Source organism: Tasmannia lanceolata, unplaced genomic scaffold (genome assembly GCF_043159265.1).
Source record: "Tasmannia lanceolata isolate RefF3 unplaced genomic scaffold, GAP_Taslan_0.1 ptg000002l, whole genome shotgun sequence".
NCBI lineage: Eukaryota > Viridiplantae > Streptophyta > Magnoliopsida > Canellales > Winteraceae > Tasmannia > Tasmannia lanceolata.
The window spans coordinates 31,336,127-31,353,188 of NW_027518679.1; the positions used below are offsets into that span (position 1 = coordinate 31,336,127).

At 39.6% G+C, this 17,062-nt stretch overlaps 2 protein-coding genes across 6 annotated transcripts in view; both read left to right on the forward strand.

Annotated features, from left to right (window-relative positions):
• The first annotated feature begins 945 nt into the window (after nucleotides 1-945).
• On the forward strand, nucleotides 946-10,472 carry MDA1 (Mitochondrial transcription termination factor family protein). Of its 2 annotated transcripts, none has more exons than XM_077376149.1 (4): nucleotides 946-1,475; nucleotides 8,029-8,078; nucleotides 8,268-8,486; nucleotides 8,976-10,472. In XM_077376149.1, the coding sequence occupies exons 1-4, from the start codon at nucleotides 1,177-1,179 to the stop codon at nucleotides 10,061-10,063; spliced, it is 1,656 nt and encodes a 551-aa protein (XP_077232264.1). In that variant the 5' UTR covers nucleotides 946-1,176; the 3' UTR covers nucleotides 10,064-10,472. The 2 variants fall into 2 exon arrangements, with proteins under 2 accessions (XP_077232264.1, XP_077232273.1); XM_077376158.1 differs by having other exon boundaries at nucleotides 947-1,475; nucleotides 8,271-8,486.
• A 3,329-nt stretch (nucleotides 10,473-13,801) lies between these two features.
• The window catches only part of LOC143868146 (piezo-type mechanosensitive ion channel component), a 71,055-nt gene continuing 67,794 nt past the window's right edge, over nucleotides 13,802-17,062 (forward strand). For all 4 annotated transcript variants that reach the window (XR_013244179.1, XM_077376167.1, XM_077376194.1 and 1 more), the window contains exon 1: nucleotides 13,802-14,187. Coding sequence is in view for 3 of the 4 variants with exons in the window: in XM_077376167.1 (XP_077232282.1) it covers nucleotides 14,139-14,187 (49 nt within the window). In the remaining variant the exon portion in view is untranslated. The remainder of the gene's footprint in view (nucleotides 14,188-17,062) is intronic.

Here is a 17,062-nt window from a genome sequence, read left to right on the forward strand (position 1 = left end):
GCTGTTGGATCAAATATCGAGGGTGGTACTTTCGAAGTACCCCCTTGACGCTACTTCACGGTAGGGCATCATATAATTTCTCCCTTTCTATTACCCATAAGCTTTGAAAGCAACCATTTTCAACCAAATGATTAGTTGAGTCATATCCTTTGTGCAATTTACCTTAGAACAAATGATCAATTTCCAGCAAAGGCACCTAGAATTGGGATTCCTATCACTCAATATTGGCAAGACCACCTAAGAGACATTCAGTCTTGACCCCATGATTTCACATATCTGTCTAGCCTCTCCCTCACAACATGGTCCATGTTAAGCCCATTGGCATGACCCACAATTACATCACTGTTGAAACAAATAAAGAAGAATGAAAAACATCAGATTTTGAAGACCACTTACTGCTTTGTTTTGTCGAATAGGTGGGCCTACTGACAGTGAACTCAGGGCAGTATTTTCTGCCATCTGATGTTGCTCTCCAAACTCTCCCCTCTTTGAAGATCTCTCCATATCCTGACATATATGAATGGTTTGGATCACCCAAACAATATGGACCCACTCTATTGTTGGGCTGCACGTGTATGCACAGCCGTCGGCCTTATAAATTTATCTATTTTACATAAGAAACCGTCCATTAGATGGGCCACAACCTAAATGGTTGTGCCCCAAAAATCATTTCCATAGGTTGATCTACAGAGTGGCTGAATATTAGAGGGTTGATCCTAACTCTCTATAGATCGGAGGGTTAGGATAAACCTAAGGAAATGATATTTGAGGCACAACCAATTTAGGCTGTGGCCCATCTAATGGACGGTTTGGATCATCCTATGGTGCGGGCCATACAGTACTTTTTTTTATAATGAGAGGAGTACCATCATCAAAATAAAATTAAAAAAAATAATAAAAAATTGGAAAGTATCTAACAAAGATTTTTTTCTAACTGGATAACATTAGGAACAAGGAGGTATTTGATTGGAGGATTTCAAAAATCAGAATAGTATTTCTCCAAACAATCTGTGATTCCCCTGATGGATCACTGGTCTTGTTTTCCAACTACCGAGCTACTGTTCAGTCCAGCCTTTGAGGGTGGCTAAACACTCGGTTCTTAATTTCTAACTATCTATTCATTCTCAATCACTACATCAATCCACAAACAAAATTTCAAATTCCAATTGATTCAAAATGGGGTCTGAGCTTTTAAAAATTCCACCCTTTGCTTCGTCCAAAACCCTAATTATTGTGGTTCACAAACCCTCATTCCGATTCTCCAGCATCATTCATTACTGCGGAAACTCTCTATCTGCTTGTTTCAGACAAACCCATTTCAAATTTCCACCAAAACCCATCTCTCCAAGCGTTTATGGAGGTGGGTTTTTTCATCCTAAGTGGAGGTTAAAGAGTGGAGTTGAGAATTCTGAGGGAGAGTGGGGAGCAATCCTTTTGCCAGTGCAGTTTGGGATTTTGAGAGAGAAAGGAACTAAGTAAGACCTTTGCTTTTGTTTTCTTATTGCTTGTTTACATTTAACTTGAGAATTTCTTTGATGGATTTTAGTAGTTTTGTGCTAAAGTATAAATGATTAAGTAACATCAACTCTAACAGCTTAAGCTTTTCAAGTAATTGGTTGTTTCACATGGTATCAGAGCTATTGCCTTGAAGTATAAATGATTAAATAGCACCAACTCTAACAGCTTAAGCTTTTGGAGTAATTTGTTTGTTTCACATTTTCGGGTTCTCGTTTAGTAAAATTGATAGACTTGTTTGATGATTTAATGTGATTTTGGGTGTTGAAGTTGTGTGATTTGGGTTGTTTTTGTTCTTTGGTAGGTGAATTGCAATGCAAATCTTTTGCTGAACTTACATGCTTTTCTGTTATTTTCTATTGTTTGTTGTTTGGAGGGAGGGATAAATCTAGTTCCTGACTAGTTTGCCAAACATGAAATTGTCACCTCTTCCTCCATTTTTCTCTTCCAGAGATTGGAAGGCAGAAGGCTTCTTAGCAAAAATGCATCTGGTGTAATCCAGTATACTTTTGCTTAGTTTTGGATTGTCGTTTATTAATAAAACAAGTGTGTGTACGTCGGCTGGGACAAGATGCCCCCCATACAAATACAAGTAAAGCCACAAGAGGCTGCACTAGCTTGGACCCCCCTACAGCAGGCCCTCACTGCTTGAATACTGCAACCAAATGACTGCAGCACTTGGGTAGAAACGCAAGTATTGCAGGCACTTAAATGCTCGGCCACGCAGGTATTGCAGTCACTTCCAGAGCAACAATCTGCTCCCAGCAAAAGCACCCAACAGCAAATTTTAGGCCCCACAAGCCACAATAGTGATCAAGTTACTATTGTGGGAGATCTAGGCTCCCCCCAGAGTTCGTGCTTCTAGTTGGATTGCTCTCTTATATCGGATTCAGACATTGGACCTATTGCGTCGTCGTCATATGCTCATTGTGGACCATTGCCCTCTTTGTTTAGAAGCCAGGGAATCAGTGGACCACATACTTATCTATTGTAAGTTGGTAAGAGAGGTGCGGACTAAGTTATTGGGAAGGTTTGGTATATCCTGGGCCTTTCCTGAAAAGCTCATTGACCTGTTAGATGGATGGTTCATGGACCCCTGGAAGAAGAAATGTAAGAAATGCGATAAGTAGATACATCAGATCGAGTGTTATCAGACAACCAAAAATCAGACAGTGACGGTTCCTTTACGTGATTCGGAATTTGCTTTCTTTTTTCTTTGGCTTGGGCGGTCTATCGATCGACTCATCCTTCCTGGGCATTGAACAATTGATTATCCGAAATCTTGTGGAATGTTTCTCCGCTAGCATTGTTGCGGGTTATCTGGAAAGAAAGAAACACAGGAACAGGAGTATTTAAAGGCCAAGTGAAGAGCTCCTCTTTTGTGTTTCTAAAACTTATCACCCTTACTATATCATGGGTTAAGGTTATCCTGTCTTTCAAGTTTGTGTCCTTCCTTGATCTATGGCACAGTTGGAGGGAGGTATGCTCGAGTTATGATGTTAGAAGATTACCTATACAGAAATGGAATCCGCCTTTACCTGGGCAAGTAAAGCTCAACTTTGACGGGTGTAGTATGGGGACCCGGACTGGTAAGGATAGGAGTCTGCTTAGGGGTGAAGAGGGGTCGGTTCGCTTAGGGATGGGGAGGGGTCGGTTTGCTTAGGGATAGGGAGGGGTCGGTTCGCTGGTCTTTCTTGGGCTCCATAGGCATATCCGATTCTAGTGAGGCGAAGGTGTGTGCGGTTCATCAAGGCATCAAATTTCTCGATCGAGCCTGCTTATCTAACGTCGTGGTGGAAGGGGACACTTTGTATGTAGTCAGGTGGCTCAAAGGGCCCCATTCATTTCCTTGGAAATTTGCCCCGCTTTTTTATGAGATCCTCGATCTTTCTCGGGGTGCTAATATTCGTTATTAGCATATCAGGAGGTCTGTAAATGGTGAAGCTGATCGGTTAGCTAGGAATGAGGTGAATAGAGAGGTGTTATTGCTCTTTGATTTTCTCCCTCCCCGAGTCCCTTTGCTCGGGGCGCTTAGCTTTTCTCTGGGTGTAGTTCTATTTCCTCCTTCTGTATGTGCTTGATCTCTTGTATCAGGTACAACTCGGTCTCGTGCTTTTATTTCTTTTATTACAATCCTCAGCCATTAAAAAAAATGATCAAGTTACTGGTTGATAGTAGAGTTAGCTTGAACGATTTCCATTTCTTCTTTAGCCCCTTCTTTTGGGGTTGATCAAACCCACTAAGTCTTGAATTTCCGCAATGATGTCTGCTAACTTCCATGGACCCCGTCTTTACTGCAAACCCATAAAATTACATTTGAGGAGTCTCCCTCAATGATGAGGGGATTAGATCCATTGGCTACGAACCATCTCACACCCATAACAACACCCTACCTTTCGCTTCATCTGAATCACAAATGCCAGCCATAGTTGTAAATTCCGTTTCGGTGGCCATTCCGTTTTGGCCACCGAAATGAAATTTTGGTCTTTCCGGTGCATTCCGGTCGAAACTTTTCGGTCACACAAAAAAATATTAAAAAATACGAGAAAAATCCAAAAAAATAAAAAATCAGTAGAAAAGGATAAAAAACTAATAAATAGAGGCATATTCATTAAAATACCCGTCCAACAGCCATAAAAAGGTCATAAACGGTCAAAAAATGAGGGTAAAAGGGTCAAAAAGCAATCCCAATAGCTATAATGGCATTGCCGTATTTTTTTTGAAAAATTTGTGTATTTTCAGTCAATTCTGGGCGAAACACGGCATTCCGCCTGTTTCGTCTGGAATTCCGGCCGGAACGAAAAATATGCCAAAACCGTTCCGGATTCCGAGCCGGAACCGGAATTCCAGTCCATTCCGGCGGCCGGAACAGAACGGAATTGATAACTATGATTGCCAACTGATCCGGGATAGACAATTGTAATAGTCCATTTGTATCCTGGAAAATCCCTCTAATACCCACCGGCCTTGGGTTACCTTTGGAGCTTCTGTCAAAGTTTAATTTCATCCACCCAGGTGGTGGTGGGGTGTGGGTGGTGGTGGTGGGGGGGGGGGGGGGGGGGGGGTGTAACCACCTCTGCTTTATTTCCTCCTTTTAACTCGTCGTTGTATCATGTATTTCCTATCGATAAACTCTTGCTTATCAAGCAGAAAAAGTTGTTCTTGTTAATTATTGATTGGAATTTTGAAATACCCATTTCAATAATCTCTATGATCCCTGTTGATTTTATTGATTTGATGCTGTTGTGCTCAGTAGTTGAACTAACATGATTTTTGGATTGTTTAGTACTTTGATTTGGTTTAGGTCTACCCATTTCCTGAGTTTGTGGTTTTTTGTTATGATAGTGCTGGATTTTGTTTTATTTGTTTCATTTTTTGCATCATCTTTTCTTACTTTTTTATTTTTATTTTTGATGGGTAGTTCATTTGATTCTTTATTAGTTAAAATTTGTGCATGCCCTGTTTGATTTCATTTTACATTGGGTTGTTTCAGTTGTTTAGTGCTTAGGTTTTTACTTAGCAGTATTTTAAATTCATGTGATCCATGTTTGATCTGGATGTTAGTGGTTTACTTTTGATTACAAATTTGTTTTTATGTGTTGTTGTGTTGTTTTGGATCTGTGGCTTATATAATATAATGATTGGATTTGATAGTATCATTTCATGTAATTCTCTGACTCTTGCTCTACTTGGAGGTTTCTCTTTCCATTTATATTTTTCTCCTTGGATCGTCTCTTCAACATTAAGTCACCAACATAAATTCACCGGTGGGCATGGTCCCTGGGAGGACTCTTCAAGGTGGATGTTGAGTCCCTAAGATAATATCCAGTGGATATCTTCACAGTGGATGTGGGCTTCCCAACATAAAGTTCCCGGCGGATTGTGTCCCTGGTGGAAATCTTCACGGTGGACATTGAGTCCTCAAACAATACGTTGGACATTGTCCCCGAGTGACATCTTCATAGTTGATGATAATTTCAAAACTTAGCTCTAGTGGACATTTACACCTACTTACAAGCATAGTTGTCAAACTCTTACTAGTCGTACGAGTCAACTCTCGAGTCGAGTTGAGTCGCCGGGCTTTCGAGACAAGTTGCCCATGCGAGTCGCCTCTGTCGAAAACTCTTACGAGTCGCTCCGAGTCGAGTAAAAAAACTATGACTCTTACGAGTCGAATCAAGTCGTTGGTCCTGGGCTTTCTTGCTTTGATGGTTGAAAACTTGGAAGTAGAAACTTAAAACTTAATTATTTTTGTAAGTTACAAGCATGTAGTTATTTACTAGTAAAATGGTGGGCCCCACGCCATCAAAACATGAGATGTAAAACTCTTACGAGTCATCTGGTGACTCTTCGAGTCGCTCCGAGTCAATTAAAAAAACTATGACTCTTACGAGTCGAATCGAGTCGTTGGGCCTGGGCTTTCTTGCTTTAATGGTTGAAAACTTGGAAGTAAAAACTTAAAACTTAATTATTTTTGTAAGTTACAAGCATGTAGTTATTTACTAGTAAAATGGTGGGCCCCACGCCATCAAAACATGAGATGTAAAATGGCGGGCTCCAGTCAAATGCATAGGTTTGGGTATGGACAGTGGACACCACCTTGTGAATAACATTAGGGGTAAAATGGTGGGCCCCACTTTCTGCATTGGTTTGGGTAGAGACAGTGGGCCCCACCAATCCTAGGCATGGTCATTAAATATTGGACCCCACGCCATCATAGCATGAGGTGTAAAATAATTAGTCCAAACAATTAAAAAAAAAAGTAGGTCCTACGGTGTATGCATGGGTTTGGATACAGTTAATGGGATCATCGGATCAAGGGTAATATAGTGGACCCTACCCATGCTATTCTCGGGTATAGAATATGGGCTCCACCCCACGCCATCAAAAGATCAAAACATGATGTAGGGGAAAATACTTTCCAGGAAAAACTTTTTTTGGAAAAGGTGAATGACATTTGGAAAGTTTTGTACTTAGTATATATTATGGATGGATGCATAGATGGATATTTTTGGCTTAGTTCTTTATCTATCTGCAATTGGGTTATATTTTTTTTACATGTTTCATCTTTTTAGATATAATGATATTTTTTTCAACTACATTTCTACCCTTTTCAAAAACTCTTCCGAGTCACGAGTCGAGTCGAGTCACTTGTCATAAAATTAAGAAATTGAGTCACGGGTTGACAACTATGCTTACAAGTCTTTGCTGGACCACGCAAAAATTCAAGTCTGCAGTAGCTAAGATAAGAACTTCAAGTCAAGGTGAAGTCAACATAGAGAAAGAAAAGAGAGGATTGTAGATGTATTCATACTTTGGTTTTGATGTACATTTTCTTTGTATTCTTCCTCTGCTTCTTTTTCCTCATTCTTGAGGAGCTGTTCCTTAAATGCCATGAGATACTCTGACCTGTGGTTGGAGCTGTTACCTCCATTGATCTCTTGTAGACCCCAACTCTCTCATTTTGAGTTCTACTAAGAGACTAAAACTCCCAAAAAATGGAGTTAAAAGTAGTATTAAATTGCTTTGTTGGAGAAACCAAAGTCCAGCTTTGGACTCTCATCCATGGGAGAATGGTCTCTGCAACTGGAGAATCACCATCTTTGAGGAGCTCCCTCAGAAAGATAATTTTGTAATGAGTAATCAGAGGTATTCTCTAAGCCTATCAGAGATGTAATTAACAGCCCATGGCTGGAGATATGTACCTAGACAAGTAATATTATTGAAAATCCCTCAAAGGGAGAAATTTGTATAGTTTATTGGGTGTTATTTTATATTCCTTGCACACTCGAATCTACAATAGTCAGGTGGAAGAACACTACCCTGCTGCAAAACACTAATTACAATAATGGCTCCACCACACTGTTCGATACTAACATTTCTGAAGGCAGACAAGTCAATGGTGCTAATTATCAGTTCATAATGCTGCCCTATCTCTTTTTAGGATTGTCTTTGTAAGTCATCTTTATTTTATCGCCAGGCAGCTTATATGTTCATTCATAATTTATTCATAATTTACTAAAACCTATGCATTGTGGACACGGACACGGAGTGTCGGACACAGCAAATTCCCAAAATTTAGAAATGGGGACATGGCTAAAATAGAAAGTACATATAATCATGATTTGTGGGCACAGATTCATGTGCCGAGTTTCGACATGCATACGAGGTATCTGAAATGGAAACCCTTAAAAATCTAGAAATAGTGGCACACTCATATACATACACACATGTAAGTTACTGTCACTTTTAGCAGTACACTTAAAAGTGTCTAAAGGAGTGTCGACACGTGTAGACACGAGACGACATGTATGTCAGCAATAAATTCTAAGTGTCAGCTGAATCATAGACTAAAACATATCATAACTCATAATTATCTCAATTGCGAATAATTTTTTGATACGCTGGTTAAATATTATGCTTCTCACAATATTGCCCTTGTAAGCGTTTTTAGGTGTTCAGTGTCTTTCTTTGTTCAAGTTAAAAAAATAATGCTGTTGTAATTTGGTTCAGGACCCAATTTTGTTTTTCTCGACCGTTCCTCGCTTGTCAAGCAAAGTCTGGTAAGCAATTTCTTTTCTTTCTTTTTTTTGTTCTGCATTCTTTTTTTTTATCTGCGTTCTTTTATTTTATTTTCTGTAGATAACCGTCACTTTGAAAGTTAATCCAGAGAAGTAGCTTATTTATTTATTTTTCACTATGGAGTTGCTCATCTGTTTTTGAAAGCTTGTTACGATGTTTTCATGTAATAGCAGCTGAATCTGAGGTTGATGGGTCCCACAGTTTCAGAATGGTTGCTTCCAGCCTATTGGCAGCAGAAAAGGAAGAGGCCAAAGCTGTTTTGACGTTGTTCTTGAGAAAGCAGGGTTTGAGCAATGCAGTAGCAGCAAGGACGATAAAAAAATCCGATCATTTCATCGCCCACCTGATTTCAAGGCTGCATTCAGTCCATAAGTCCCGGTATCTAGTAGGTTCGATTTCAAAAACACATCTTCTCACTTAAACCACATATCTCATATTCACGTCCAATTAATTACATTCTCATTTCTGTGACAGGAAGCATAGTTTTAAATTTCGGCTAAAATATTTTGGTGTCGGTTTGGACTGAAACAGAAAGTACATTGAATCGGACAAATACAGGATTTCGTCGAAATTTCAACCGTAATTTCATTTTCCACCCTTATTTACAAAATTTCCACCGAAATGTTACAGATTTTCATTGAAATTTTAAGAATTACCACCGTCGTTACTGAAATTTTCACCGAAATTTTATACATCTCGGTGGAAATTTTAAAAAAAAAACTGAAATTTTTATCAAGGTTTTCCATGATTTCAACCAAAATTTCTACCGAAACCGACATTTAAATCCTTGACAGGAAGAGAGTATATCACACTTAAAAATCACTAAACCTTATATCTCACATTCATGTCAAGTAATCACATTCTTGTTTCTGTGTCAGGAAGAGAGCTTACAACACTTGAAATCAGAGACGCACTTGTTCCATACCTTGAAACCCTTCTTGAAGAACATGGAGACATTTTGGTAGAAGTGGTGGAGAACTTCCCAAACCCACCTGGGAAAGAAAGACCAGCCCCAATTTCTCCCACCGATGCTAGTCTTAGCTCCAAGAAACTAAAAGCCATTGCACGAGTAAGCGAGTTAGGCACAAACGGAAAACTCCCCGCCCATGTACTTTACCTCCTAGACCTTGGTATGGACCTTAACCAAATCAAGGTTATGACCCGCAAGTTCCCAGCCTTTGCTTACTACAGTTTAGAAGGGAAAGTCAAACCTGTGGTTGAGCTCCTCCTTGAACTTGGGGTGCCCCGATCAGACATCCCTAGCATCATCTACAAAAGGCCCCAATTATGTGGCATTAGCCTCTCTGAGAACCTAAAACCCACCATGATATACTTAGAGAGCTTGGGCGTGGATAAAAATCAGTGGGCCAAGGTGATATATCGATTCCCTGCATTGCTCACGTACAGTAGACAGAAGGTGAAAACATCTGTAGACTACCTTTGCGAATTGGGTCTTTCGGCGGAGAACATAGGGAAGGTATTAACACGTTGCCCGCACATTATAAGTTATAGCGTGGACGATAATCTTAGGCCTACAGCCGAGTATTTCCGTTCCATGGGTGTTGATGTGGGTGTTCTGTTGCATCGGTCGCCACAGACCTTTGGTTTAAGCATCGAGGCCAATTTGAAGCCCGTGACGGATTTTTTCTTTGAGAGGGGATATGATGTGGGGGAGGTGGGGACCATGGTTTCAAGATATGGAGCTTTGTATACTTTTAGCCTGACAGAGAATTTGATACCCAAATGGGATTACTTTCTAACCATGGACTATCCAAAATCCGAGCTCGTGAAATTTCCTCAGTATTTCGGGTACAGTTTGGAAGAAAGGATTAAGCCAAGGTGTGCAATAGTGAAGGAGTCTGGTGCAAAGTTGTTGCTGAACCAGGTGTTGTCCCTTTCAAATAGTGAGTTTGAGAAAGCCTTGAAGAGGAAATTGGCAAAAATGTCCAGTGTCAATGTTTCATGACGGCAACACATTCGGCAATCATGGTGATTGCGTGCATCTATAGGGATTAGTCCCACCCTAAAATGAGGTGGGGATACCCTACGCATCGGAAAAAAATAACACATTCGGCAATCTGCAAGTCACTTGGGTCATGAAAGAACTGAGGCTAGATAAATACGGAGTTACACCAGTATGACAAGACTATCATACCATGTCATTTTAATGCTCAATATCAACACACCCACGTACAGGTATGAGTACAATGCCCATCTTGAAATATCATGGTGTAGTTCTAATCCCAAATTCTCATGGTTTCTTAATATAACATGGTAACAGATTCTCACTGTTGTATGGGTTTTCTGATATTTGGATGTTTATTTCAAGGATATTACACCTTTACATAAATATATATAAGCTAGCTTCTTTGTTTCCTTGGAGTTACACTGCTTGCGATTTTTACATTTTCATGTCTGAGAGTTTGTACACACTAGAATGGATTTCATTAAATAAAGTAGAGGACTGAGATGTTCCATACAAGCAAGAGAGAACGCATAGACAAACAAACATGGTAGCATATCTTCCCACCATCGATGGATTGAGACAATATTTTTTGTAAATGTGTAATTATTTTGAATATATCAACTCAACACAAGTAAGCCTTTGTCCCAAAAGTTGGGGTCGGCTAATGAATCCTTTAGAAAATTTTCATGAAGAAGGTGAAATGATCTACCTGTCTCAAATTTACTAAGTCTAATCCTGACACTAGTTGGGTTCGTCTACATGGATCATTTTCTTTCATTCTCTCCTATCTTGAATATATCAACAATTTCTTTATTTTTCTATCGCCAAGATCAGACCAAAGAAACACCTTATTGTTCCTTGAACAATTTCCCATCTCTGGTGGACACGAAAGATTGTATTCTAGCATTATTTTCTGGCTACCGATTTTAAAAATAACACCAAATTTTAAGTGTTCTCATTCTCTCCAAAGCCTTAGTCTCACTACCTAAGATAAAAAAATAAAAAATAAAAAACTTTAATTACCAAAAGTCTTTTTCAGTCCCTTCTATGTTTAAGCCAAATTCCCAAGTCTCCAATTAGTTGCTTGCACCCAAAGCCTTACTCTCCCACTCTCTTTGAGCGAATATCATTCCCCAAAATTTTCTCGGGGCAAAACATTTTTTAACCATGATGTTTACTTAAACATTGACTTATTTGTCACTGATAGGAAAATGATGGCTAATTAAATATTTAATTAACATTTATAAGCATATTCAAATATTTTGGAAGGATAAGAGAATGACCAGCTAGACAATAACGTCAGAATCAGTGACGGGATCGATGATGACAATCAATTTTAGAGGACATCTATGTGAAATCGAGACCGTTGATCTTGTACATCATCCTGAGGACATGTATGAACCCGATCACTTGGATTAGGGGTGTAAACGAGCCGAGCTGCGCTTGGCCCAGCTCGTTAAGCTGAAGAGCTCAGCTCGGGCTCGAACCAGGCTCGAGCTCGACTTGGCTCGGCCAGGCTCGCGAAGCCTTACTGAGCTCGGGTTATATTAAGGGCAATGATATATTCAGACCCCTCATCTCCCCTGGACAGCCCTATCTAGTGTAATTTGATTACTCTTTTTACACCACGGGGGGTGGTCCAAGTAACAAATGGGGTTCCAAAAAGAAGTGACATATTTTGCCTCCCCCTCTCACTCCATGGACAACCCTTTTAGTGTATATATTAATATATAATAGAGAAAAGGGTTGTTGCGCTCGAGCACATAGAAACAGGGGGGGTGGGGCCATTGGGGAGGTGATCCTAAGCATTCATTTGGAAGGCCCCATCATGGATGCGGAGCCTACCAAGAATCAGCTCCATTGGATCACCAATGGGCGTCCATTTGTGAGGCCAAAAATAGATAGATACTGTTTGTCCACAAATCTGTCCATTTTTTGCCCCACAAATGGACACCCTAAGGTGATCCAATGGAGCTGATTTTTGGTGGACACCCTACCCATGAAAGGGCCCATCAAATGAATGCTTTGGATCCCACCCAAAATGTGGCCCTACGCTGTTTTTGTGCTCGATATATATATATATATATATATATATATATATATATATATAGAGAGAGAGAGAGAGAGAGAGAGAGAGAGAGAGAGAGAGAGAGAGCATTTCCTACACACCTGTGTAGGTAAGTTACCTACGCACTAGCTTAAAATACAGTGGGGGCCCACATTGTTTGGGTGATCCAAACAATTCATTTGAATGGTCCTCATATAGATAGGGTGTCCACAAAAAATCAGATTCATAGGATCATCCCATTTGAAAACGGTTCCTACACATATGTGTAGAGCGTTCTCTACACACTAGCTTAAAATACAGTGGGGGCCCACATTGTTTGGGTGATCCAAGCCATCCATTTTAAAGGCCCTCACATAGATAGGGTGTCTACAAAAAATCAGATCCATAGGATCATCCCAACCCTACGATTTGTGGAGGTAAAATGGGTGTCTTTAAACCTTCACAAATTAGTTCATTTTTTGCCTGCAAAGTTCGAATGGTTAGGATGATCCTATGGATCTGATTTTTTGTGGACACCCTATCTATGAAAGGGCCTTAAAAATGAATGGTTTGGATCACCCAAATAATGTGGCCCCCATTGTATTTTAAGCTAGTGTGTAGATAACTTATCTACACGTGTGTAAGAACCGTTTTTTTTCTCTCTCTCTATATATATATATTAAATCCTAAACGAGCCTTAACGAGCCAAGCCAGCCGGGCTCAGCTCGTTAAGCTTAACGAGCCAAGCAGCTCGGCTCGGCTCGTTAAGGATTCGAGCCTAGCTTCCGAGCCCGAGCCAAAGTTGACACCCTTAACTTGGATGGGCTATAGACCGAAAATTGTATGCATCGAACAATTATAAGTATAACCCTCAGATTTGTGGTGATTTTGTACCACTGGTTAGGATTGTCCATTATTGGGTGTTGTCTAATCTATGATGTGAAGCAACAAATGAATGGTTTTGATCACTGAAAGGATGAACCCTAGGTATAGATATTTATATAAAATGATCTCCACCGTTCATCTAGTGGGTCCCATTATAAATAAAATTCGCTCGGATCAAATGGTCCTGTCTATTTGTTTGACGGGGTTTTTTCCAAAAAGGTTATTATAGTTCCCAAAAAGCTTTAACAAGTCAATTAAGAAAGAAAAGACAAGCTAGGTTTGTGCAATTATTAAAGATCAATGATAAATTCGCACCCCCTTTAGGATAATTCGCAACTCTTTCAGATGAATCGTTAAAAAGCGCCACATACCCTCCTTTAGAGTGGTTCGAATTATCATCGCCTTTATTAAAACATTGTTGTGCTGATATCATTTCCCAAATTGAGTTTTCTACAATTTAGTAAACTCATTGAAATGTTTTTCCGAAATAATATTTTTCCTGACATCCAAGGAAAATTCCAAACCAATCAGACAATAATGCTGGAAAACTATTTCCAAGAAAAATTTTCCCCGCATCAGAACAGCCCATTAAATTTCTTACACGAAAAATTCTCTTCGGACTGATCAATAAAATACGAGATGTGATATACTATCCCCTTTTTTTACATGGTACAGCCCCTATAGTTTTTTATTACAACCTTTTACAATAGAGGGGGCTGTCCCATGCAAAAAGAGGGGCAAAGATATAATTTCCCTAAAGCTAAAAGGCAGTAAAGAAAAAACGTGTTTGATCACGAAAAGAGAACCTGTAAGCGTAACCTTCGGCTTACTAAATCTCAAAATCTAAATTTTATTGGCAAAAATTCCACTCTTAATCTAATCTGGTTTACCAATTTCGAGGAATAACTCTATCAGAACTCCCTCCAAATCTAGAGGAATTATATATATTTGTACATTACATAGAATCCCCCTTTGTAAATTTATGATTTTTCTTCCAATCTATAGTTTTTGGGAAGATTTGGGCGTTATCTTGAAATGGGTTCGTTTTTTTTACCTCGAATTGAAAAACCCATCAACGAATTTTAATTCTTCTTGATATTGACAATGGAAGAGAAGTGATTGTATTGAAAATCTAGAGCTCTTATGGGGAATTTCCTTGGTGGGTTTGTATTGCCTCTGCTACTTTTAATAGGTAATAATCTCTCCTCCTCTTTTATTTCTTTTTATGTTTATGGGAATTGTTTTGTTACTCTTTTTTACCATGTTTTCTGTGTTGATTCTTTAACCTTTTTTTTTTTTTTTTAAACATATTGGGTAGTTATTTTGGTGGATGATCACCACCAGAACATAGAATTGGTTGTTTAATTGTAAAATTATTTTGGTGTAGGTTTTGCTAGAAATTATAATTGATTATGTATAAATGCATTGCTATGATTTGGGTAGCTTTTCTTTTATTTCTCTCTCTCTATAGTGTGTGATCTTTTAATAATTCAGAATTTCGGATTCTAGTAATTTGGTGCATATGTTGGAATTCATATGATGGAGAATCAGGGTATGTTGTTTCTATAGCAGATGAATAGATTCCATGTTGCAACTGATGCTCTATGTAAAATAAGTTGTTAGCATAAGGAACCGATGAAAGAGACAGTTGATCACTAATTTTAATGTCTCATTTTCCTATGATAGTGGATAAGGAACCTCAGCAATACCCTAATTTTATTGTCTAGAAAACAAATTATACTAAGTGAAGAGATTGGACATACCGTCATGTGGTCTGTTGCTTTATAATTTCTAATTCATAAAGGACTAGATGAGGTTAGACGCATATGATTAGTGGAAATCATACCTAACTGAGCAAAGGTAGAAGTGGTTGTAGTTGTACACCTTCTCATGATTCATCAGGCGAAGAAGTTTCTCCAATTATGTTACAGAGAAACTATCTGATGCAGTCGATGGAGCATATGCGTTGGGAGCTGTGATAGAATGAGATCGTGCATGTGGTACTTTCGACCCGAAGGCTGCAGTGTTGGCATTTGGCTGCACGGATTTTCCCTTTTGATTAGTCCTATTGAACCTATGGGGCTTTCCATGAAACTCCCAATAGGTCTCCCTAGTATGCTGTTTTTCCACAATGATCGGCGATCGCGTTGTAAATTGTCTCTATTATCTGCATACTCTTCCATGCAATTACCTCCTTTTCCCGTTCAAAGATATGGATAAGGAAACACATACCTGAGTGGTCATGGGAAAGAGCTGGTTGCATAATTGGATGCATAGATTTCTTTCGACATTCCTCACTTAGTATCAAGGTATATACATCATCAAGCGAACAAATAGTCTCTCCCCATTAAATCTACATCTGAGTAATCTCATATTTTGCATTCAACACTGCCAAAAGATCGAAGATATGGTTCTCTTCCATTTGTTTCTGATACGTCTCACCATCTTTCTTGGCATCTCATTCCAACATCTGATGGTGATCTAACTCCTCCCAAAAAACTCTGGATTGTGGAGTAATACGTGGGCAAACTTTTCTCACCCTATCGCATAGGTGCAATTTTTTTTTCCTCAAATGATGGACACGTGTTATATTCTTTCTCTGAGAATAAGTCCATGCTGCCTTTTCCCAAATCTGTTATGCAATATTTAAGAACAAATATCCTCTACTAATATTCGGTTGCATATAACTTGTCAGCCATGGAGAGTCCGTTGATCATCTCCTTTTGCTTTGCAGGTATGCAAGAGAGATGTGGTGCAGGGTTCTAGACAGGTTTGATATTTCTTAAGTGTTTCCATGTCATTTGAGGAATCTCCTTGCCTCTTGGTATCCGATTCCGTGCCCAGGAAGGGGAGAATCCTTTGGAGGCTTGCTTTTTTAGCTACTATTTGGTCTCTTTGGAAGGAGAGGGATGCTCGATTATTTAAGAGTGTAACCAAAAGTGCCCACTTCATCTATATGATGATCGTATCCCTTATTATTTCCTGGGTGAGGATCATGCCTTGCTTAGTTTATACTCTAGTTTGGATATAAGGCGCTGCTGGAAGGAAATGTGTCTCGTTGTGGAAAGGGAGAATCCCATCACCCCTAGATGGTCTCCTCCTGACCTAGGTTGGCTCAAGCTCAACTTTGATGGTTGCAGCATTGCCAATCTTGGTCCGACCTGTATTAGAGGCCTTCTTAGAGATGAGACTGGTGGCACTAGATGGCATTCTCAGGCCCCATTGGTATCAAGGATTCACACGAGGCAGAAGTCAGAAGATCTTCTTCAAGGAGTCCGGATCATTGATAGGGAGGACTTGGACCATCTTTACATTGAGGGAGACTCTCATTGTTATCAGACGGATGGATGGATTGCACCCTCCTCCGTGGCGTTTTGCGGAGCTGGTTGATGAGATTTAGGATCTTCTTGCCGATCGCACTGTGAGATTCATCCATGTGCGAAGATTTGCCAATAGTGAGGTGGATCGCCTGGCCAAAGCTAGGGTTACCTGAACTTCTATGGATATCTTTGATTTTCTTCCTCCTTGAGCTGGCATCCCTTCTGTATCTTCCTTTTCTTTTTATATATTTCTCTGTTGTTATCGTGTCGACCTCCTCGGTCAGTCGCCGTCGCTTTTTACTTGATAAAATGTCATCATTCAAAAATAAAAATAAAAAATGGTCGGCCATGACATCGCCATCAAGCTCTCACATCCCCACTTATCATAAAGGGGCGGTCATATTCCTTTGATTGAGTCACCTAGCCAATTAGGTACTCAAGCTTTCCCCCACCAACAATGTACATCCTGGAAGATTAGGACCATTCAAGGTAATTTGCTTCATTAAGTTTTACCGTAATAACCTGAACATGCATCAGATCACCATAGTTTGTAGCCGTAGAAGCATTATCCAGCGTCTCTATCATCTTCAAAGTGGCTTCAGAATCACCAAAAATCTGCATCTTCTATCCCAAAGACCACGAAACACCTTCAAACAACCCCTATAGCTGTTGGAAATATTCTCCCTGGCCAATCATCACCACCCAAGGCAAAAATGAATCCATGGGAAAAAATGGAAATAAGTAGAA

Excerpts from the sequence above, each read along its gene's own strand:
- MDA1 (XM_077376149.1), top strand. The coding sequence starts at position 1,177 with ATGGGGTCTGAGCTTTTAAAAATTCCACCCTTTGCTTCGTCCAAAACC. Across the intron at positions 8,079-8,267 it reads CGCTTGTCAAGCAAAGTCTG|CAGCTGAATCTGAGGTTGAT; the intron begins GTAAGCAATTTC and ends TTCATGTAATAG. Across the intron at positions 8,487-8,975 it reads TAAGTCCCGGTATCTAGTAG|GAAGAGAGCTTACAACACTT; the intron begins GTTCGATTTCAA and ends TTTCTGTGTCAG.